Source organism: Microchirus variegatus (genome assembly GCF_963457635.1).
Source record: "Microchirus variegatus genome assembly, chromosome: 10".
Lineage (NCBI taxonomy): Eukaryota > Metazoa > Chordata > Actinopteri > Pleuronectiformes > Soleidae > Microchirus > Microchirus variegatus.
The window spans coordinates 18,475,987-18,500,016 of record NC_139811.1 but is presented as its reverse complement, the minus strand read 5'-3'; the positions used below and the strand labels follow the sequence as shown (position 1 = coordinate 18,500,016).

The window sequence follows — 24,030 nt, the reverse complement described above, 5'->3', positions numbered from 1 at the left end:
GTACAAATGTTGTATTTTGTTTTTTAAGTACAGTACTGAAAATTATGCATCCATTCTCCTGTAGTATTATGGTGTTAAATTTAAATAATCTATTTTCAGTTTGAATCGTACAAGAGTAATAGAAAATGTCAGAGCAAATGACTGTTTTAAATATATATTTTTTTGTTATATTTGTTTTTGCATCATATATGGATTAGATTTACCAGATTAGATGTAGTTTTAAGAGGACTTGAGCAGCACATTCATCGTTTTCTCTTGAAAGAACAAACTATTCACAGTTTTACCTAGTTGTTGGTTTTTAACTTTTAACTGCAATTTCAGTTGTCAACACAAGAGGGCGAACTTTGAGCTCCGGTTTAAATCTGCCTCTGGGACGTCGTTGCGAGCGGCTCGGTGGGCGGTGTCTGAGATTGACTGGGGTTTGTCCAATCGGACGCGAGAGTTGTGTTTCTGAACTCACCGGTGGACCAATTGCGTTTCAAGAAACATACGCGCAACTCAGTTTGATTCGGCCTCCTGTGTTAGCGCTGTGTGGAGTAGACAGCCTAGTTGAAAACGGCCCTCCCTCGAAGTTCTCGGGTGAAGGAAGGAAGAGGGAAGGGACCCGGACACACCACTAGAACAGGGGCCAGGATTTAGTTTACGGGTTAAACATTCACATATTATTCATTCCAGGAGGGTCGGTGTTGAGGGAAAGATAAGGTACGTGGTATTTGATCAAACAGTGAGTTGTTTAAATAGCTAACGTTAGTTGACCGTCCGCGGTTCAGCCTGGCTAGCAGTTAGCCAGCTAGCTGGGTTAGCAGAAGCTTGCATGAGCTCATTGATTGTTACATTCCGCCACTGTTGCTCGGTTAGCTCTCTGTTAGCCACGGGTTATCTAAGCGACAAGCGTTTACGCGTTTATTGGCCGTTTCGGTTAAAAATGTTCGTCTCATTTCCCTCTCTGTTTTAGAAACCGAAGGTGCAGCGCGGAAATTCAAGGTTCCTCCTACTTCAGAACGACAGAAAATAAAGAAAATGGCGGAGCCGGACAAATTAAACATCGACTCTATAATTCAACGTCTCCTGGAAGGTGAGGAAGAACACATTCTCTGTAAAGCATTGTAGTTCACCTATATTATGATTTCATGGCGGTTGTAGCGACATTTGTCGTCTGTTTGCCAGGTAAGTTGGGAAAAGTCACAGGCAGTCATTTTACGATGTTGTCAGACTCGATGGTTGGATTTGGATAAAATGTCCACTTAACTGGTTGTTAAGTCAATACAGTTTAATGAGCAGCTCAGTTTTTTCCACTTCTGTTTTTCAGTTGCATATGAATGCACATAAGGTGTTTTTAGAGGGAAGTAGGCGGTGTTTTCGTCACTGGTCCATTTTATGCAAATTAAACTTGGTCATACACACCTGTCTTCATTGTCTTTAATTTCTGCCTTCACTTGTTGCATTTATCGTGCAATGTTATATTGAGATTTATTGTACTTAAACTTTCAAATATGAACTCTGCTCCCAATATATTATGTATATCCAGAGGGCTTCACCGTTAGTGATTGCTGTCTTGTAGTTGCATTGTTTTTTCAGAATCACTTGTTAAAAAGCTGTACACACAGAAGCATTGATGAGTACACAATCCCTGTAACATAGTGTGAAATGGCTTTTCAGTTTAGCAAGAATTGCTTAGTTTTTGGTGTTATAAAATAGTGTTATACAGTTCATTTTCATGTACATTAGAATAATTTTGGGTGAACAGCCTCTGGGTTAAATGGTGTGATATATTCTCTATGTTAGTTTACGGTTATTGGGAAAGTCTAACACAAACATTCCCTCAGTTTTGTCGTACTGCAATGTGCGAAGACACATTTGTTATGGTTGGAGCTGTATGTGTATGGAAAAACACATACTGTTCACGGCTGTTCTATCTTCATAGCCACATGATGATTGTGTAACAGCAGCCCTGAGGACATTAAACAAAAACATAAATATCTTCGGACTCAGTGATACAGTTCATCTAAAGGGCACTAGAAATGGTTGTGAACTCTGTTTGCCCTTGCAAGGCAGGTGCAAATGTTGGGCATGCTTTACACGTACAGTATTATCATGTCAAACTGTTGTATGGAAACATTGCACCGATAAACAGAAGTAACATCATGTTTGTTGTTGGGGGTTGTGTTTGTTGTTGGGGGACTGCATGTTTAGTCCCAGTACCAGAATTTCTTTTCACCTTTGCCCTCTGTGTGTTTACTTTGTTAAATATAGACCCTGTACATTAGGCCTAAGCCGGGCTGGTGGAGTTGACTGAGATTCTTCACAAATATGCATATGCGGCCGTAGTGCAGCGTAGTTTTGAATGTACCACGCTGGAGTGTTTTGTACATGGATTTTTATACTTGGGCTGTAATAAGATTGTCTGCCAAACACAGAAGACAAACGAGCCAGATAGCCGCTGTATTTATATCCTCTTATGCAACTCACTTGACCTTTTTGGCACATGTAGTTCCATTGCTTGGAATAACCACACAGTCTCCAGGTATTATTGGTGTTATTTTGATCTACCAAAACTACTGGCAATTGTAGAAATTGCCTGTAGTTTTTGCATCGAAGACTCTGACTCATCGAAAGGTTGATAAATTATATCGCACAGGCTTAGTGTCTGATGTGGATACCAAGGTAACCCCCTGCTTAATGACTGTGTTTCGAGACCAAACCAATTAAACGTGTTTGGATAATGGGTGGTTACAATTGGATTACTGGCAATTTGGAGTGAACTCTGGGAGAGAGTGTTGTTAATAGCATGTCTGGAAAGTGTGACATCACATAAGCCAAAGCAGAGCACCCAGCACGGAGGTGGAAGTACTGAACCAAACCAACTGTAGCACTCCTGACACAGCAACAGCTTTTCTGTTTCTTTGTTCGCCACCCCCTGATCAGTGCAATGGAAAGCCTTTTGTATGTACCCCTCACGATAAGCCCACTGTTGCCCACTGGCTATGTGGCTAACTTTGGAGTAAGCTCTGTCAGGGCTTAGCTTTCTGTAATCCAGGTTTAAAGTGACATGCAGCACTGCAATGTTCATTCCCACTTTTCACCTTTTAGTGCCTTGGTTTCAGTTGCTACTTCAGGACATGCTGGCTTTTACATCTCTTTGTTAACTTCTACTCTCACTCTCCTCCAGGTGCTTTTCAAGCACTATTAAAATGGTTATGCAAGTGCATTTGCCAGATTGTCATCAAAACCACATAGATGCTGGGTGGTAAATTAATGATTAAAAATAGTAAAAGACACTTAAATTGCAGGATATCTGTTGCTTTATATGCACATGCAAGTAATGAAATAGAACTTCCACATATTGTTTATTTCTTGGTCAAACACGTACCTGGACATGGACCTGTACTTTTTGGTCTGCAAGTATACAAAAAACTTGTAGCAAGTGTTCTCTACTTTCTCAACAAAGTTTGTCAGAAGTTTACCCAAAGCAATTTGTGTTCTTTTCATTCCAATTGGTATTGCAATTGTAAACATCCTTTTTATTTATGATGTCACTAATTGTAATTAATTAATGATACTCGTTAATTTGATTTTGTTGTCAGAGCCTGCTTTGGTATATCAGCCCAGGTGGGTTCTATTGACATTGAAACCCCTTTAGCAGTCCATCTGATCAGTTGATAGGCTGAGCATGTTGGTTCCTTTGGATTAAAATCTACTCTTATTGATGTTAATCTGGTTATTTTTATTATCATTATTATTATTTGATATACTTCCATTTTGCTCATAGTGTGAAGGGCAATAAACTGTTTTAAAAAATCCTACTTTTGATGTCTGCGTGGCCATGTAGATCCTGGTTGTATTGTCCATTGTAATTATTGACGCACATCACTTAACCCTTTCTTTAAAGGAAAAAGCATTCATCTGTTAACCGGTTAAACGTGTGATGCCTATTAAATGCATTCCAGGAACATTAAATAGTGCTTCGTTTCCACGAAGCTTAAAAACAAGTTATTGAGACGGTTGGAGGTGGTTCTGTCACTACTATGCATACATTACCTGTTCAGTAGCCTGTGAATTCCTCATTTGTCATTTATGTGGCTTTTGGTTGGAGGTGGCTTGGTATCATGTAGCGTATGTGGGACTGGAGTTGTGAGTGATTCTGTCACTGAAGCAAACAATCCAGATTCCAGACTTACTGAGGTGTAGACTTGCCACAGTGTACACACAGATAGTACCATAGCATCACATCCTGGTGCAAAGGTTGGAATGTAAATATTTTTGATCTGAGTTATAAAGACTTAAGACTGCTGTTTTTTTTGCTCCGAGAATTTCTCATTTACCGTGTATCTTTACCTTTTAAGACAAATCCTCATCTGTTCATAAAATGTGTTGGGTTTCTTCATCTGTTTTGACTTTATTTGGCATGTCTGGTGAAAGTATAGAGAACGTGAGTAAGATACCTGACAAACCTGTTCAATTCTCGAGATTGTATCAGTGGAAGTAGATGATGACGGCGACAGAACGTTTTCTTCATTACATTTATTGTTGTGCAATAAATAAGGTTAATAGTTTATTTTTTTTATTGCAATCTTTTCGTTGACCCTTTTAGTTTTAATATGAAACAGTGTTTTACCAGTTATTGTTTTCCAACAGCACATACTCAGAGAGGCCTAATTATGTGTTCGCAGTGTCTTGCTGCAGCTTTATCTTGAGAGGGGAAGTGGGTTTCACATCTTTCAGCCAGCTTGGGTTTGAATTACAACTGAAGCGGATATAGTCAAACTTCCATCTCTGTGCACACTTGGGTGTTTTAAATAAAACAACTGTTAAAAGTGAATCCTATGTTCATAGTTTATGATTTTTAAAATAACAACCTTTAGCATTACCTCTGAGTCATGTGCTTTGGTCACCTGCTCTCATGGAACAATGATGGCCAGCATTTGGCTGGTGGGAGGTGTTGACTTCCCATTCTGGTGGTCAAACCCAGCATCAGATTTCACTGCTATGCTTTGTCAAGCTTTCTCACAGCTTTGTGTAGAGGTATGTCTGTAGTGTTATAAATGTCCCCAGTGAAACATCTTATCTAATTTATCTCCTTTTATTTCAGTCAAGGGCTCGCGGCCAGGAAAAAATGTCCAGCTGACAGAGGGTGAGATCCGTGGCCTTTGCCTCAAGTCCCGTGAAATCTTCCTGAGTCAGCCAATCCTCCTTGAACTGGAGGCTCCCCTCAAAATCTGTGGTAAGTTTTTAATGCATGGGAGCGGCCAGTGAGTTCCACTGAAGCGTAGTTGCAAAGTGCAAAATATGATTTGTGATTGAATGATAATTATGTGAGGCTTTGTAGATGATTTACCACACATTTTTCTCATTTGTAACTGTCACTTTTTTCAATTTAAGTGTAAACTCTGCATTCAAACCAAAGACTATACACCCAGCATCAGTGAAAGTATTGTGTTTGAATTGCACTTCTCTGCTGCCCCCTATAGGTGATGTCCATGGTCAGTACTATGATCTGCTTCGGCTGTTTGAATATGGAGGCTTCCCCCCAGAAAGCAACTACCTGTTTCTGGGTGATTATGTAGACAGAGGGAAGCAGTCACTGGAGACTATATGCCTGCTCCTAGCTTACAAGATTAAATACCCTGAGAACTTTTTCCTGCTGCGCGGGAACCATGAATGCGCCTCTATTAATCGAATCTACGGCTTCTATGATGAGTGTAAGTGCACAGAACCTTTTAACAGGAAGAAATGTAATCTGGCCTGTCAAGTCTCACTTAACTGTCATTGCTATATTTACTTTGTATTATCCCAGTTGCTCATGTTTCCTTATTTGCACGTTTGGTTATTTTTATGCCTCTATTTTGCTATTCACCTGTCCTGCTTTAATATGGCACAATTCCCTGTTATATATATATATAAAGATCTTAAGTTTAATGGTATTTCTCGTCTTATGCTCAAAGGTAAACGACGGTATAACATTAAGCTGTGGAAGACCTTCACAGATTGTTTCAACTGTTTACCTGTGGCTGCCATCGTAGATGAAAAAATCTTCTGCTGTCATGGAGGTAGGTTTTGTTTGAATAGTGCGTGACCATACTCTTATTAGCTGATGAGAACCACACTAAGGGTTTGTTTTCTCCGTCTTCTAGGCCTCTCTCCTGATCTTCAGTCCATGGAACAGATCCGCAGAGTAATGCGACCCACAGACGTGCCTGATCAAGGTCTGCTGTGTGACCTGCTGTGGGCGGACCCAGACAAAGATGTGCTGGGCTGGGGGGAAAATGACCGTGGTGTCTCCTTCACATTCGGGGCAGATGTGGTGGCTAAATTTTTGCACAAACACGACATGGACCTAATATGCAGGGCACATCAGGTAATGATTACCACTCATTTAAGTCCAATTACTACGGATTCAGTTGACTTTTTGAAGAACCAGAAATATACATTATTAATGACAAATAGACTATTCTGTTCAATTTTGATGCTTGTAATTTTAAATGTAACTGTGGTATTTAAGATGATCTAAATCTGTTTTGCTTCTCACAACCACCTGGACCAAACAGTACCAACAGCCCTCTTTTTTGCCTCTCTATTGTTCTGTACTGACTTTGTCATCTTTGTCCAAAGGTGGTAGAAGACGGTTATGAGTTTTTCGCAAAGAGGCAGCTCGTCACCTTATTCTCAGCTCCTAACTACTGTGGAGAGTTTGACAACGCTGGTGCCATGATGAGTGTGGATGAGACGCTCATGTGCTCTTTCCAGGTGTGTATGTGTGTGGGGTATATACTGTATATATGTTTTGTATGTATGTTTTGTTTTTTCCACAAACAAAATTGATTAAATTTTAAGGATTTTTTTCATATATATACACTTAAAAATCAGAGAACTTGTTTTAATTATATAAAAAAAATTCTAACTGATTAATTGATTATCAAAATAGTTGATGATTTAGTAATTGAGTCATAATCATCACTGATTTTTCGTTGTTGGTTAGGTGTACTCATATTTAATATCTAATTTGCTTGCTTCAACGAGTTTTATCTTTATTTTTCTGCACGTCAACTGTTAAATCTCTACTTGGACTCATCTGTCTCTCTTGCTCTCTCAGATCCTGAAGCCAGCTGATAAGAAATTGTATCCTTATGGCGGAGGGGGAGGAATGGGTTCTGGGAGGCCGGTTACCCCACCACGAAATTCAGCCAAGGCCGCCAAGGCAAAGAAATAACACCTACTTGGTTCTCCTTCAACGACCTGTCACCCCCTTTCAGCCTAGTGCACCTTTTATTCCCCTCTACCTCCCAAACTTGTTTATTCCTCATCACAGAATAGCAACAAAGCAAACAAGTGTCCAGGGTTCAATTATGTTATGTTTTTTTTCTCTCAAAAACTATTTTTAACCGTTTGGCTGCTTGCGTGTAATTTTGTGTGAGAATGTGTATAAAAGTGTGAATGATCCAGGAGGAATTTCTATATTCTGTATGTACCTTCTTTTTTTTGGTCTTCCTTCTGTGGGCTACCTTCTGTTCTGTTTTCCTGTCATTTTGTAGAGATGGGTTCTTGCCTATCTGTGTTGTAAATTCAAACCTGGGTAGTGGGGAGGAGGGGAAGTGAAAATAGAGGAGCCTTGGCTGTTTATGTTAAGGGCCTGCACTGTTTAATGCTAAACACAAGCTTTTGAACATCCTGTTTCAGAGGTCTCTGTATGTATTTGTGATGGGAGGGATGGGAGGGTTGGGAGGGAAGGGTGGGAGGGTGTAAGTTGCACGGTCAAACAGTAACGGCACATACAACACACTGGGCACACAGGAGGATTCATGTGTGGGTGCGAGTCCTCAAAGATGATTGGATTCACAAATGAAACGTGCTATTATTTTCATTTTTTTCGAAAACCAATAATTTGAAAAACGGACATGGATGTGAAATAGTACCTTTTTTTTGTAGATACATGAAACCATCATGATTTAATTTTCTTTTATTTTTCCTCGTTTATGTTTTTAGTTCATGAAAGTCGAGATGAATAAAAAAAAACAACATTTATTTGAATCATGCTCATCACTTTGTGTTTGCCATTGCTATAAAGTTGGAAGGTATAATTTTGGCCCAGTTCACTTACTGTCAATACAGAAGGACATTTCACACATTGCTTCATTCATTGTGATCTAGCCAAAGATTATCCTCATTGGAAACTCATTGACTTGCATAAAAAAAACGGTTTCGGAATCATTTTAATTAGGATCATCTTCAATGAAGAGGGAGTGAGTGGAGCCGTCACTGAGCTTCTGGTGCTGCTCATTACCTGACAAATGTTTCAGCAGACCTGACAGCTCACTCTACTCAGTCTAATCCATCATCCTCATGTGCAGTTAATGTGCCCTCAAGTAGATGCCACAAGTTATCTGGCATTTAATCTTCTCCGGACATAAACACATTGCCGTGCACTCCACGTGCCTACTGAGGAGCTATTAATGTCAAATTTCTCCATATATTTTCACATGGAAATATTAAATACTGAAACGGCAGATGTGATGGTGAATAATTGCAGTGATGTAAATGCTCTTCTCAAGTCATTTGAATATGTGGGGATGAAAAGGAAAATGGGCTAATTTAAGCATAAAGTTGCGTGATAGCTAAAATTAGAAACGACTGACTAAAACTAAAGCCCTTTAAGCACAAATCCTTGTTCTACTAAAAACAAATTATGCATACCAAATTTGGATAGAAATTTTAACTTTGAAGATTTGGTGATTCATTTTAAAGCTGCTTTAGGTGTGTTGTACAAAATAAATGCAATGTAAATTTGTCAAAAACAAGGACATGCCGAGTTGCTGGAAGTCTTGTGCTTCTCTTACATCGACATATAAATATCTGACGTTGTCAACGTGGATTCAAAGTAATGCATATATTTTTGTCTCAAACCATTTTATTTTTAAATTGTCCTTTGTATCACTTCATGGCACAATAGCCGTGTTGCATCCTCTTTACTGCGTATCAAGTTCAGCTGGCATATACAGGGTGTTCCAGTGAAAACAGTCCATAGGTCAGTACAGGCTGTTGCAACTGGTGTTAAAAAAAAAAATCCTAACAGTGTTTCAGGGGCATCTCACTGCCCTTTTCTAAAAACCCAAACACACTCTCCCCCCCTTTTATTACATAACTGCTATGTCTGCTTTTATTTGTCTCCTGCGTGTCCTCAGTCTTCAGCGTCTCTGTCCAACTACGACCACATGTCATTACAGCTCTGCTGCAAAGCCAGCAAATATGTGTCGGTCAGGTTGTGCACGAGAGCGCGCGCTAAAGCAGAGCGGCCCATTTCTCTGTCGAGAGGTTTTCAACTCGGTACCTCAGAAAATAAATCACTTTTTATGATGTAATCAAACGTGAGGAATCCTGTTATATGTTTGAACAGATTTGCATACACTTACAGCTCATTTCTGCGTCGGGTGTTGTGTCGGCGTATTATAGTTCTTCTGTTTAATTCACATCCAGTAAGATCAACTCAGGAAGTGACTTACATTAAAATACAGTGAAGTGGTATGACTCATACAGTATATTGTGAAGCTTATAACAGGTTATATACAGCTTATCCGTGGAATTTAAAATGACTAAGATGTGAATGAGTCGAGCCCAATGTTGGAATGCTGTTTAGTTTACGGCGGAACACTCCGCAGGGGAGTGATCTGTGGCTTTATTAAGTTTGATTTAGTAATGGTGCAGACTCAGTTTTCTCTGGCTAAAACCTGACTTGTAGATGTACAGATATGTATGGCATTTAAGTTAATAAGTAGGATAAATAAACCTTAATGTAGGGCTTGAGCATTTACGATGGGATGGATCGTGTTCTATTCAAACCAACTAAGTAACTCATGCAAGAATTAATATAGAGCTATAAAGCGTGTATACCTTTGTCATTTTGAATGAATGGTCCACTAAAGGCCGCTGTCATTCCCGTTTCCTTTGCTGTAAAAAAAAAAAGAGTCTGCTTAATCATGCATAACTACCAATAATCATTTTATTCACATTTGTACTGACTAATTTCATGTTAGACAATGTAGGCTTATACTAGTGTAAGGTTTTCTTTGATTAATCAGGGATGTTTTGCACCATGCACTGTTGCTGGGTAAATAATATGACACTATTTGATTATTATGATTGCTAACATAGAGGAAACGACAGAAATTGACAATTTTCTATTTGTTTTCAGACCGGTCACAAAATGTCTCTGTAACAAAGGTAGAAATAAAAGAGGATTTGTACATTTTTGTCTCGCCGCGTTCTCTTTTGTCACATGTGACAGCAGTGTGGGAAAACACTACATCCCAACATTCCACTGTAACTCAGAAAAGGGAGGGAAGGCCATCATCTGCTGCACAGGACTGGCAGTGACTGGGAGTGAAGTAATTGGATCTGTTTTATTACCTCAGGGTGGGAGTTCTTCTCTTATGTCTGACAAACATTGCACCATGATACAGTCAGACAGCTCACAGACACGCCAACATATTCTGCGTAACGTGGATGATGTGGGTGAAGATGATCACCCTTCTTATATGCATGCGTGTCTTTATCTATTCCCTTTTTGCTACTCTTTAATAGATTTCTGTCACTTCTTTTGAATAAAAACATGTAAACCTGCCCCAGAGACCGATTTGATCGCAAGAATCAAAATATCAGATGTTACAGAAAGGCAGTAAATTGATTCTAAATGTTAGATTTGCTCTTGTCACGATTTACACTACAGTGTGTCATGCCTTCTTACAAAGAAAAATATAAATCACACTGTGAGAAACTCACAGGCAATAAACCAAACCAATTAACTGGACACCAGTCAGTTCCACTTTTATGTGTCCATGCAATAAAATGAAAAGCATGCCGTGTAGCTACAAATTGGACTTGTCATTCCAACTTGGAAGGGTTTGCAACATTCACACCACATGACTGAACGCTGGCTGCAGGGGCGTCTGTGCTGATTTATGACATGCACCCTGACATCCTCCACCGTGAAGTCACTCACCCTCGGCTCATAAATAATCCTACTGTCTCATGAATCAGACGCGTACATGAGTCTGCACCAGACGGCGACATCAAATCCTAATTCATCCAAACACTAAACAACAAGAGAGAAGAAAAGGGTTTGAGGCTCAGAGGAGTAACTTCATTAAACCAGGCCATGTCAAATACCACAGTCATGCCATTGTGGTGATAGAGAGAGATGGGTGTTTTCCACTTCTAAGTCCTTGGAGATTGCAGTTGCTGGGAACATGAATGACACCCTGTAAAATATGCAGTAGCACTACTCCGGCTTGTTTACCAGCTGAAACTTGTCCACAGAATGGGAGGGGGTGGGGCGAGAGTGGGTGAGTGTGGGTGGGTGAGGGTGCAGGGAGCTCCTTGATTTCCAAGGCATTTCCACATTCCACATGACTTCCAAACACTTATCCTCTCTTTCCTCCTGCAGCTGTACATTTCAAAGCTCTATTTCCAGTTTGTGGTTATGTTGTTTTGTACGTATAGTACATATTTCAAGAAGTAGTAATGCAAACACTTGGCTCTTATGTAATGAATTGTACATATTTATTTACTTTTTGCACTTAACAGGAAGCAATCAAAGATGGAAGGATCCAGAGCTTTGACCATTAATGAGTCGAGCTCAATATCTTGTTCAAACAAAAGGAGGTGTGTCCTATTTGTGTTTCAAACAACATGAGATTTGATGTCGTCTTTTTAAAAAGTAAACAGGAGCTCCACCAAAAATCAATACAGCAATTTATTACTTCAATGTCAGCCTTATTTACAATAAAATCTCAATGCTTAACCCCTGAATTACAGACTAATACATGTTATGCTATGATTAAAACTGATATTTTCTATCAAGAATCTTTGCTACTGCATGTAAAAATGACACTGTAGTACAACAACTGCTAAGTATCTGCCCTTCTGTCCCTTCTATCTCGCCTCTCTCTTTCCCTTTCTCTCCCCCATTTTTCCTTTCACCCCAACCGGTCGAGGCAGATGCTGCACATTTTTGAGTCCGGTTCTGTCAGAGATTGTTTCCTGTTAAAAGGGAGCTGTTGTTTTTTTTTATTGCTCATCGTGTGAATGGTTGGGTTTCTCTTTTCTCTAATATATTAAGAGTCTTCTGCCTTCCAGTGCCTTGATATAACGTATATGTTGTAATTTAACACTGCACAAATACAATTGATTTGAACTGAACTGAACTGTTTGATGGCTGTGTGGGGTTTTATGATTATGACTGTGGTCCAGGGAAACTGTATTTTGCACGTGAAAAAAACCCAGATTTTTTAAAATTCTCTGTGGTTTTTCCTGGTTAAATAAAGGTTAAATAGATGAGTTTTGCTGGCTGTAACAGATGGTTTAAACAGGGCACACAGACAAACAACTCTCTGCCACAACATTTAAACCAGTTACCAGTTTTATTAGTGCGGCTTATTGATTTGCAGCCAACATTAAAATACAGGCACGGTCATGCATCAGTGCTGCTGTGAGTATCTCTCAACACACACACACACACACACACACACACACACACACTTCTCTTTCTGTTTCCCAGCTGAGGCCAGCGGACGTGAGGAAATACTCCTCTCTGCTCACTTATCAACATGCTAAACAGAACGTAAAGCTGTGGCTCCACCCATGACAGCAATCCGACCAATCACAGGGCCCAACACACAACTCTGGACGTTGATTTGTAAAATTGACCTTGACCCCAGCGAATAGCAAGAGCCGTGGGCGTGGCCACAGAGTAGTTCGGTTGCACTGAACGGGGGCTCTTCAACTTTTGGTACTGGAAGAATCTTGTGCAAAGCCAGCAAGGGAGATACGTAACATATAGATTTTCTACACTAATTTGTCGCCGTGTGCGGTGCATTGCTGCCCTCCGACATCCGACCTGAGCTCTTGTAATCGTTAGCATTCCAACAAATTCCAGAAGTGACGAGGAGACTCCATTTTCGAATGCGGCTGCTCGGGCTAGCGGAAACCTAGCCAGTTATGCTGCTAGGCTAACTTTCCCCCTGCTAGGCGGACATTATCTAGAACAAGCGAGGAGCTTGCAATACATTGCCCAGCTGACGAAACATTCGTTGACCACAAAAGACTCCCAGGTAAGTTTTCGAAAGACGTGTGTCCAGTATGCACCACCGTGGCAGCGCTTTGCTGCACATACATGCGTTTAGTGCCTGGATTTCGTAAGCGATTGAATGCAGCAATGTTGCGCTAGCTGTAGACAGCTGGTGCTACCATGTTAGCTCCCCCGCCTCTCAGCTGATAAGCCAGCGTATTCCCCGTACAGTCAGACATGCTAAGCTAATGTGCTATGTATGGAAGCTAATGGGAACGTAGGCGCATTCCTAACTCACACATACCGTAACGAGTTACGGCTCAATGTTGGCGCAGTGGACACAAGGGGGAAGAAAGTTAGCAGGCGGCTAATGATCTGTCATTTCCACACAGGATGTGTTGAAATGCTCTATTAGACGATTGTGGTTTGCTGTTGTTGATGTTGTTGTCATAGCGTTACTTTGACCCTGTTGTTGCAGCATGCTGATGGTGGGAGGCAATGGAAGGATGCACTAGAATGAGTGTGAAGGAGCTGTGTGAGACCGATGACTTGGCCACCCGATTGGTGCTGGACCCTTTGTTGGGCTTCAGCACCCACAAAATGAACATCAGGTAACTTGTCAAGCGAACAGTGTGACCGTCCAGTCAACACCTACTCTTAATGTAATCACTGTTAATCGCTTGTTTGGTCTCCACACCATTCAGCCCTTGCTCTTTCTGCTCCATCCGATTACACACACACAGTCGAAACGAATGCACGTTTTCATGCACACGTTCTGCAGTAAATCCTGCTTCTATAGAGGTCACAGCAATTTTTATTTTAAATGTTCCAGACGTGTGCTGATTTGACTTGACTGTATTTGTAGATGTTGTTCGTGATGCTGCATTGAACTGTGTTGAATTATACTTTCACCCAATTTACATCAGAGGGAGGAGTTAGTTAGGACTTAGTTATAGAAGAGATGATTATGCCAGCCCTCCTCTTCAAAAGTAATTATCTGTTTGAGATCGATGCTTTCTGTGTTTAGTGTGATGTTGGTGGAGAGCCTTTTGAAGGCCACAATATATTCTATTGTCTTTATTTTTTGAAAGACATGTTATTATGAATCACTTTTAAAAACATTTTTATTCGTTTGAAACATCACGTTAACTTTGACAGGCTAGGCTTTTATTCAACAACAAAGTATTTTCTTTGGCATCAATAAGAAAGACTTGATCAACACTCATATAATGGTTATACATGTTACATATACCTTGTTTCCGTGAATATTTTACCTTCAGTGTGTGAAATGTGTCACCGTTTAACCAGTGTTGGCTGTTTTCTGTCTGTAAGAGAAAACAAACTTTCCGTCTGGAGCAAATTGTAATCTTTATTTATATGATATGAATTTAAGAAAAAAAGAAAAAAAAAAAGACCTGAGTGCAGAATGTTTTGAGGATTCCAAGCACAGTGTGAAACAGTCACTTACACTAACCTATTTGTTTAAAAAAGCATCACAATTTGAGACATTAGGCTTGGACCAACAGTTTGTATTCAGGTTTTGTGGAGTGACACTTTCTTTACACCTGTGCCTTTCTGCCCTCCTCAGTCCCCCACCAGAGATCCGGCGATGGGGTAACCTCAAAGAGACCCTGTTGCGCTTTCAGCGCACACATGACTTCAACGCTACGTTTGAGGCGCTAACTGTGGGGGAACTGGCTGGTGACTACTTTAATGCTTTGGGAAGTCATCGACAGGAACTGCTGAGACAACATGTAGGCAAAACAGCATACATTAAAGTGCAGTCATATAAAATTATGCTTAAATGTATCTTGATATTTGATCTATGTGTTAGATTCATATTTGTATTTAAATCATCAGTTCATTATTAACACTTGAACACGATTAAATCTACCTTGGGTGTCCACAGGTGTATCGTTACCTCGGTGCCTTCCTGTTGGATAGCGGTGTGAAAATAGAGTCATGTGACAGATACTCATCGGAGACCAACGGGGCTAAGATAACCTCAACGAGGCACTGGTAATCACTCTCGCATCATCTAACATAACACTGTGTGAAGGCAGCATGTGGCTGGGTAACATCAGACTGATCGTGTAACATGATGTCCTGGCCTGTGTGTGCTTATCTTCAGTTGTAGCAATGTGACGCTTAAACTGTTGCTCTGTAGGTTTGCAGGAGAGCGGGTGGAGGTCCTGCTGGGCTGCATAGCAGAGCTAAGCCCCACTGACAGCGCTGTGCTAAGGGCAGGAGTCAATGACTTCAGTGTGATGTATTCCACGCGCAAACGCTGCGCTCAGCTCTGGCTTGGACCAGCAGCTTTCATTAACCATGGTGAGTTTGTTTGGATTCATGACTCATTCTTTTCCACTGTAAACACACACACACATACAGATGAACCAACTCTAATTGTCATAGCTGATAAGAGTAATCCCTCTCACCATTTAATTTGTATAGCTGCAGTCTGTGATCCAAATGTAAACAAAAGTAATGCATGTACCCATAATCAAAACACAGGGTTGAAACTTGAAATCACACTAATGCTGATTGACGGGTCTTTAATCACGTGGCCACATAACAACTAAGTTGATGTAAATGATTTTCTTGTGCTTGGTGCTCTCTTACTTTATCCAAAGAGGATTACAATTTCAGCTCGGAAACTAAAAGTGCTGTGATTTTCACATGAATTTATATTGTTCCGGTTTTTTTTTTAATGTGAAGGAAATCCTGTATTCAGACTGAGGAAGAAGTATTTTTATACTAGTGCTTGAGAGCTGAGTTGGCACCAGTTTCTAAACATTGTCCTTTTTATATACTGTAGATATCCTCAAAGCACATCTAAAAATATGCCAAATGTTTTATTTTCTTCAGTTTCTTTTAGTGGCCGTTCTCATCTCTTCTGATTAGCTTCATTTGATTTATTTTAATGTGCTATGCATAAAACATGGAAGTGATTAATCATTTTTGCAGAGGAGGTTTTCTGTAGTGATGATGGAATCTGATTGTAACTATAGTCACAGATGAAGAAATACTCACTGTAGAGTTGAAATCAGTAATCCATTTAAAATAGAAAATGCTGTCAGTAGTTTCATTATTGCTAATAATAAGCTTATTCCTTTTGGATTTTGGACTCGGAGGCTGAACCAACAAAAAAAAACGAACAAAGACGTTTTTTTAAATATTGTGCCATGCATATTTTGTTATTTCAAGACCAAATGAAAAATTAACATATACACATCAGCAAAGTAAGCAACACCGAAGATAACGTACACACATGGAAGATAACTTACTTGCAGACCTCGCCCAGTGTGTAAAACAATTATTCTTTGTTATTTAATTCCACGAGTGTGGAATAGAATTCAGTCATAGATTGATTATATGAAGCACAAGCAGCCTGTTTATCTCAGGCTGTGTGTCAGTCAGAGACGTGAGTTGAATGCAGGTTGTGCAAAAGATGTGGTGTAAAGTACATTCTTCCCAAAAACACCGAGGCCAGTTTTTGACAAAATGTTTCAATAATATCTGGGAGTTAATCAGCTTAGCCTTCAAGCTTTTTCAAAATGAAGTCGGCGGGTGTTTTTTTTTTTTATTGCCTCGAATGAAGTTATGCATTTTGAATTTTTAACTTGACATTTTTTATTCTGTGTTTTTCTCTTTGTGTGTCCCTCTGATCTGAAGACTGCAAACCAAACTGCAAGGTACTACTCATGAAGCAATACGAATAATTTCTCACATTTACGCTAGATTTTTGACAAAATAAACAACACATTTTATTTCTCTTACTTGGTCTCGTAACATCTGTTGTGTAAAATTTCACATATTCAAATTTGTATTGCAGGAACATATGTATCTCTCTCAGTGTGTTTCCTAAATGTAGTGTGGTTTATCCCATGGGAATACTAAGCTTTGTCTTTGTCTTTTTGTTCTTTGTTTTTTTTTCTTCGTCCGCTCTTTAACCTGCACAGTTCGTCCCTGGTGAGAAGAATATTGCCTGTGTTGAAGTGATTCGACCCATCTCACCTGGGGAGGAGATCACCTGTTACTATGGTGCCAGCTTTTTTGGCGAAGGCAATGAAATGTGTGAATGCTGCACCTGTGAAAGGTGTGTCCATCATCAGATCAGTCATTGTCTTTACTACAGCAAGATTTTTTGCTCAATACTGATAGTTTTTTTTTTTTTGTTTCTCTCATATTAATTTTAATGTCTATTTTTTTTTTGTTATTTTAACTGATTCCAAGGAATGGAGAGGGCCACTTTAGACACAAAGGGAAGCAGCCAGAGAGTGAAGAAACAAAGGACCCTGTGGGGCAGAAGTACCGTCTGAGGGAGCGGTACCTTCGTCAACACAGAGAGAAGGGTCATTTTCCTGCAAGGCCGATAATACCAGGGATACACTCAGGTATCTTTAAAGGTAACTCGATACAGGATTATCTTTCTCAAAATCAGTTGCTTACAATCATTTAAGACAAAAGTAATCACTGAAACAGAATTCATGTAATTACTTAAACAAATATGGACACTCTGCTAATTCAAACAGAAGATGTGCAATGCTTGGAATATTATTGCTGCATTGTAAACATACAGCGTGCAGAAATGTAAACTACTGCAACTATATTTATGCTTAAGTTGCATGTGCATATTGATGATGTGATAATCAATGTAGAATGACTTTACACAGCAAACATTATCTACTGGATGGAGTCCACTGGATATCTTTGTATATTGTTACAGCAGAAACAAGATCGGTTAATGCAGTCAATTAGCTGTTAATAAATAACTTTGTCTCCCTCTTTGAAAACTGATAACAGTGTAGAATAGCTATGTAAATATGGCAAATGTAACCCAGAGTCTTTTCAAATAGCACTCTCTTTACTTTAAGCTTTAAATACTGCAACAATGGGATAATCAGTTAAAACCACTGATGATTGAAAGAACTGAAAAATGTTATATATCACATTAGAAATTAATATTTCTGTAATGTTATATGAAGCACTTCCGTGGACTAGGTATTTGAAATATCGCAGTGTGTGTTGGCTTTGGTTCTCCACAACACATCAAGCAAAGTTCTCAGATCTTATCTACTGACTGTCTTGAAACCCTGTTTCCTTTTTGAAAACATTCTGCTTATGTTGCAAAGACAAGCGTCTGCAGAAAAAAAATGCTCTCATTATTTTGCTGCTTCACATTCAACTGTGTTTTGTTGTCTTTTTTTCATAGCCATCCCCTCGAGGAATTCCTTTACCCAGCAAATGAGGAGAAATGCCCTGAAGAATAGAAAATTGAGTCAAACAAAGAAGTGGAGACGAGAGAAACACCGGCGGTCAGGAAAGCACCCATTGAAGTCAACAACTGTCAAACAGCGATGGGCACTTCCATCATTGTCCCAAGTTACTCTGAGGGACATCAGCATCAGAGTACGGCGCCACTCAGTGGATTTTTTACTCAACTGTAAGGATCCTAAAAGCAAAGAAAGGGCCTTGCTGCAAGAACTGGAGGAAATGAAGTCGAAAGATAGTGGGCTGAGTGAACTGAATTCCACTGGTGATGAAAATAACAGTACAGAGGTCAACTTGAAGCCTTTTGCTCTAAAGTCCCTCATTGCAGATCGGCAGAAAAAGAGACCTGTGGTAAAAAACACTGGTCGAAATGGGAAGCCTGTCAAAGTGGCGCACAAGCAGGTGGTCCTCACAAGGACTTCTTCAAGGACAAAAAGTATGGCTGACACCATGCTCACTCAGCAGACTGAGTGCAGTAACACGGATAACAAATCTCTTTGTCACTCTGAGACCAACAAAACCAGTGCAATAAAACAAGAGGAGATTGAAACGGCAAACACGGAAAGGCAAAACAACCTCAAGTGCAGTAGCGTTGAATCCTGCACCGTCAATGCAGCTCAAGGTCCACCTGCTAAGCAAATGGTGCAGAAGATCAACAGCACTCCATCTGTTTTAGAAGTTCGTCACTGTGTCACAGAGGCATCAAAGAACATAGGGGACAATCCACTGATAACACTGAAGCAATACCTTACAGTCAACCTAACAAGGTTATCAGTGACACAGAGTGTAAGAGCAGAAAAGATGTTAGAAGACAGGAAAGCAAGAGTGGCGGTAAGAGGAAGGAGCAGGCAAATCCACTGTCCTAGACCAGCGCCTGTGACAGTCCAGTCAGAAAAGAGAGCGGTCAGTTCTCAGCAGAATCAGGGAGAGGGATCAGACGTCTGCACAGCTGAAGGTAACAGAGGGGTGAGGGAAATGTTTTTTAAGGCTGTTGATAAAGTAAATGTAAGGAAGCGACCTGCAAGTGAAAGCACAGGTGAATTATGCCATGGTGAGAAAATGGAAAGTGAAAAGGTTATTGAAATACAAACGTTGTCCGAGGGAGAAAAAGGTAGTGAACAAAAGAAGCAGCAGGAAATCGTAGATGGCAAAACTGAAGGGGGGAAAGAAACGAGAAATGCCGCATCCAAGGTTATGGAATGTGAGAGTAAGGGAGGCCTAGAGCAAAAGAAAGAGACAGAATGTAAAGTAGAAACCGGCGAAAAAATTACACATCAAAATAACATCCATTGTATTAAAAATAATGACAAGGGTGTATCTACAGGGAAGGGCGCTCTTAAAATCCCAGAACAAACAGAGAGTTGTGTGGGTAAACAGGCTGTAAGGAGGCAAAATGATATTGTCATAAAGCAGGCAAAAGTTCTTCTATCTGATATTTTACGAAAAGATAAATCCTTAAAAGGGAAGCAATTACAGGATGATGTTGCAGGAAGGTTATCTTCCCTGGCTTCAAGAGAAATGCAAAGTTCAGCAGAAGAAGCAGAACAGACTGAAATAAATGGAGGCAGGTACCGTTCTGTGGTGCGGAGGAGGCGCATGTGCAAAAGAAGACGAAGGTTGAGGCCAAGAGCGGCCAAAACAAAAGTGGAAGATAAACAGAGCCCCGACACGTGCTTGAGTAGAGTGGTTCCAGTAACCATTAAAGAAGAGTTGAGTGAGGAAAGTTTGTGTATTCATTCAACAGAGAGGCATAATGGCCCAATGGCCACTTGCCTCAATCCACTACCTCATAAATCACTAATTTCTGCAAAAGCTGCAAATACTGTGCATTCAGACACTAATCCACATGCACATATACAGTCCAACATACCTCTGAAGAAACGAACATTTCGCAGTGCTGTGGAATTGGACTCCCAGCAAGGCTTGAATTCTACATCTAATCAAGCTTCTAAAGATGCAGTAGAGTCGAGTTCATCTGCAGTAAAGAAGCAGGACATCAGCCCGTGTTCAGGGGAGAGTAGCAACGTGTCAAGAAATACTAGGAGCAAATTTTTTAGGAAAAGAATCTCAACAAAATTAACCCCGAAAAGTAACACAAAACAAAACTTTAGAAGAGTGCTACGCCCCAGACCTGATGTAGTTCAGCGACGTGCTTCATTAAGAAATCTCAGAATATGTAAACTTGAGAGACGAGACGACGTTAACAAGCCTCAAACACGAGGGAGTAATATGCTTGCAGTGAGAAAACAAACTAGGAAATCTGCTAGAATCCAAGAGCATTGTCCAGCTCTAAATCATCTAAAAAAAGACGAGGTTGAAACATTAATCCAAGACAGTGATGTGGAGGAGATGAAACCTTGCCTTAATTTTAAGATTCGTTTCAAAAGAAGAAGAGGTAGAGTATGGGAGATGCAAAGTGGAATGTTTGAAAATCTAACTATAAAAACAGAAAGGAAAGATGAGTTGGTTACATGCGATCCTTTCAAAGCCATAATGGACTCCGTATCGCTGTTAAACATGGAGATGGAGGCTGCACAGGCTCATGTGCAGGCTAGTAAGAAGTCAAAAAGCAGATTGCATCGTTTGAAAAAAAGAGGTCAAAAGTTACAACCTGTAAAAATCCCCTCCAACACAAAATCAGAGAAAGGCCAAGACCATAAAAGTTGTAAAAATGAATGTGAAACCAGCAAATCTACTAGTGACAAAGTAGAAAACAAAATTAAGCCCGGCGGGGAGCTTTTGGTTGGAGTCGAGCACGCGCCTGAAAAAATAGATAGTCCAAGAAATGACACGCCGACTTTGTCAACTGTTGTTCGAGAAACAAAAATTGAAGATCGTTTTTCCAAGAATTGCTGCTTGTTTGAAACTGGATCACAACAAAAACAGGAGTCAGAATTGGATATAAATGGGGTTTCATTACCAGTCATCAAACTTCGTAGAAAGGTCGAAGATATTTGGGAAGTGGATAGCAAAGAGGAACTCTTACGAGCTGAACTAAAATTAGAACCGAAAGTTAAGAAAGAGGTGAAGAGCCACATTTTAGGGAAACAAAAAAAAGAATGTCTTGAGTTATGTATGCTCAAAGAGGAGTGCCCATCCTCTCAGAGACTGAACGCATCAGCCATCATGAAAACGGAACCACCTCCGTTTTCCTTATCCCTCTCACCACTGTCTCTTTCTTCTCCTCTTAATGAAAATAAGACTGACATTACATCCTCAGCTGCAGATATAATCACTGAAAGGCCAGAGTTAAATTGTGGTGGAAGGAAACAGAGGCAAAAAATGGACAGACCCAGGAAGTGTGGGCCTGTAGATACATCCACCGCTTGTCTTAGTCATACTCTACAACAAATTGACAACAGTCTCTCTAGGCTGTCTGAAGGTCTGTGTTCATCGCAGACTTTGGAAAAGCCAACAACCAGCTCCAGTGTTTCACACTCTGTCATCCAGCCTCCATCCCAGTTTCCACCATTCACTACTGCAGATAACATGCTTTCCAGTGAACCCAGCTTCGCGAACTGCTGTGATGATCTTCTGGACTTTCAGTGTCTCAACTTTGAGGGTTATTATCAGCCACAGAACATACTTCCATCTTCACCATCAGACCTGCTGGATCCACCCACCGATCCTTTCAGCAGTCCCCTCTCTCACAGCCCATCAGATACCTGGACTGCTGAGACACCATACCTTGGCCCTCCCAGTCCAGGAAATAACTTTACCAGTGAAGATCTGCAGTTTTTTCCAGGTCTTATTTCTTCCAAAAGTGACTCTGTTCCTCTGGAATGTGATGGGAAGTACACATCCGGGAACAGAAACCAGCCCAATCCCAGTTTCAGTTTCTCAGCTCTCAGCAATTCAGACTTCACTGCTAAGGATCTAAGTATAGCTAAAACTTCAGGGATGAGGTTGTCTAAAGAAGACCTCAGAAATCAACCTTTGTCTGTAGTCGGCAAGCCTCGGTTGTTTGGTGCAACCTCATCTTCTGTTACATGTCAAAATCCTGTTACTTTCATGCAGCCCTCCATCCATGTCAAGCCAAACACCAGCCAGTCGAAATCCAACACCAACTTAAAAACCCAGGGCCCCTTCCATCGTATGGCCATGCCTAGTAAAGCTCAGTCTTTTTCAAGTCAGCCAACCACAGTTAAAGGACTGCCGCAGAATCTCTTCTCAAAGTCTGTTCCATCCCATGTGTCTAACAAACTCCCCTCTACTGTGAGACATCCCAATCCTCCAGATAGTCCATTCAACTTCCACGAGAAACCATCCACAGTTATTCACAGGGTGCTCAAGTTTCAGGGGGGGAACCAGAGCCAGAACTTGTATAGTGCACCATGTAAAGATACCTTAGCTGCTGGCAGCCCAACCATCACATCCAGAACACTCGGCACAAAGTCGGGCTCTACTGAGAAGATTCAGCAGAGTCATAAACATGGTCCTGGTATAGAAGGTTATTATAGAAGTAACATGTCTGCCCAAGGATTTGGAAAAGATGTCAGCCACCTTGCATCATCCGGCAACCCCAACAGGTCCACGCCTCATTTCAACAAGGCCAACTCCTTTTCTCAGTCTTTTAGTAAAAGTAAGATGCCATCCGATAAACATGAAAGTGGAGAAACCAACATGGCATACAAAAACTTTTCTGCCATGCCCAGGCCCTTTTTCTTTCCTAGCAAATTAGCTGAGAGTCAGTCATCAACACAAGACAAGAGTTTGAAACACGATAAACCCACTATGTTGACCTCAGACAAACACCAGCCATGTTACACTCAACAAGACCCATTTGATTTCAGCTTTGGCTCTTCTCTTTCGCCCATGTCTCAGCACAACAGCCCACAAGTGATCCCCAATACACCTCCTGGTACGCCAACACCAGCACACAAGAGCCACTCCTCGACCTCCTCAGCGTCTTTCCCCTACGGCTATCAAGGTCCTCCTTATGTATTAAATTTCAGTGGAGACCATTCATTGACCCTGGGTCTCAGGGATGGGGCGGATGGTCACCCAGGACTTGGCTCGACAAACTACACCTACCATTGTTTGATGGAGCCATCTGGCACACAAGGACGGCTGGTTTTGGAGCCCTGCGGGCCCCAGCTTTCAAACCCTGCATCGTTTTCCTTGGGTGGTTTTCCAGGACACAAAGGTCAGGACGAACATTGCAGGAAGGACATGCAGCAACAGTGCCAGCCTGGGGAACACCACGGCCCGCCACACTATGGACCTGTAACAACATCTCACTCCATGGGTGGCACAAAGCCCAAGAGGGTGAGGTTGGTAGTGACAGATGGCACAGTAGATTTAGATCTCCAGTACTCGGACTGATTTATACACACCTGGTTCACTGCATACATTCGGATGTTGTTTTGCTCAAAGGGGATTATACAGTGTCTACCACAACAATGTTTTTGTAAACATGATAATAATTAATAGACTAGTTATTAAAGCCCACTGAGTGACATTTTTCTAAAATCATTACTTTGTGACTTGTACAGGGTTTTATGTAAAGCTTGACTATCAGTGTGTTTTAGCTACATTATACGTTTTTGAAAATTAAAAAACCATGAATTTGCTGAGAATACCAAACAGAACATATAGTATATTTGTGATTAGGAATTTGACCCTGGAGGCCGTGTAAACACTGAAAACCCTGTTGCTGTACTGTAACATAGTTGTACAAATCTTACTGTACCATGTAT

General features: G+C 40.7%; 2 protein-coding genes across 2 annotated transcripts; both read left to right on the top strand.

Moving 5' to 3' along the window:
- The first annotated feature begins 581 nt into the window (after positions 1 to 581).
- On the top strand, positions 582 to 7,660 carry ppp1caa (protein phosphatase 1, catalytic subunit, alpha isozyme a). The gene is made up of 8 exons (XM_083897090.1): positions 582 to 702; positions 956 to 1,075; positions 5,090 to 5,221; positions 5,469 to 5,699; positions 5,943 to 6,047; positions 6,132 to 6,355; positions 6,610 to 6,744; positions 7,091 to 7,660. The coding sequence occupies exons 2-8, from the start codon at positions 1,021 to 1,023 to the stop codon at positions 7,205 to 7,207; spliced, it is 999 nt and encodes a 332-aa protein (XP_083753216.1). The 5' UTR covers positions 582 to 702; positions 956 to 1,020; the 3' UTR covers positions 7,208 to 7,660.
- A 5,166-nt stretch (positions 7,661 to 12,826) lies between these two features.
- Positions 12,827 to 23,656, top strand: kmt5c (lysine methyltransferase 5C; the record flags this gene model as incomplete). The annotated part of the gene is made up of 10 exons (XM_083895856.1): positions 12,827 to 13,100; positions 13,536 to 13,668; positions 14,646 to 14,811; positions 14,967 to 15,076; positions 15,225 to 15,388; positions 16,733 to 16,752; positions 17,020 to 17,156; positions 17,294 to 17,454; positions 18,273 to 19,286; positions 21,255 to 23,656. The coding sequence occupies exons 2-10, from the start codon at positions 13,556 to 13,558 to the stop codon at positions 23,654 to 23,656; spliced, it is 4,287 nt and encodes a 1,428-aa protein (XP_083751982.1). The 5' UTR covers positions 12,827 to 13,100; positions 13,536 to 13,555.
- Between the last annotated feature and the right edge of the window lie 374 nt (positions 23,657 to 24,030).

What these genes read in the sequence shown, in the direction of transcription:
- ppp1caa (XM_083897090.1), top strand. Translation starts at nt 1,021, where the DNA reads ATGGCGGAGCCGGACAAATTAAACATCGACTCTATAATTCAACGTCTC. An exon ending in CTACGGCTTCTATGATGAGT is followed by an intron (nt 5,700 to 5,942) that starts GTAAGTGCACAG and finishes TTATGCTCAAAG; the next exon opens with GTAAACGACGGTATAACATT. An exon ending in AATCTTCTGCTGTCATGGAG is followed by an intron (nt 6,048 to 6,131) that starts GTAGGTTTTGTT and finishes TCCGTCTTCTAG; the next exon opens with GCCTCTCTCCTGATCTTCAG.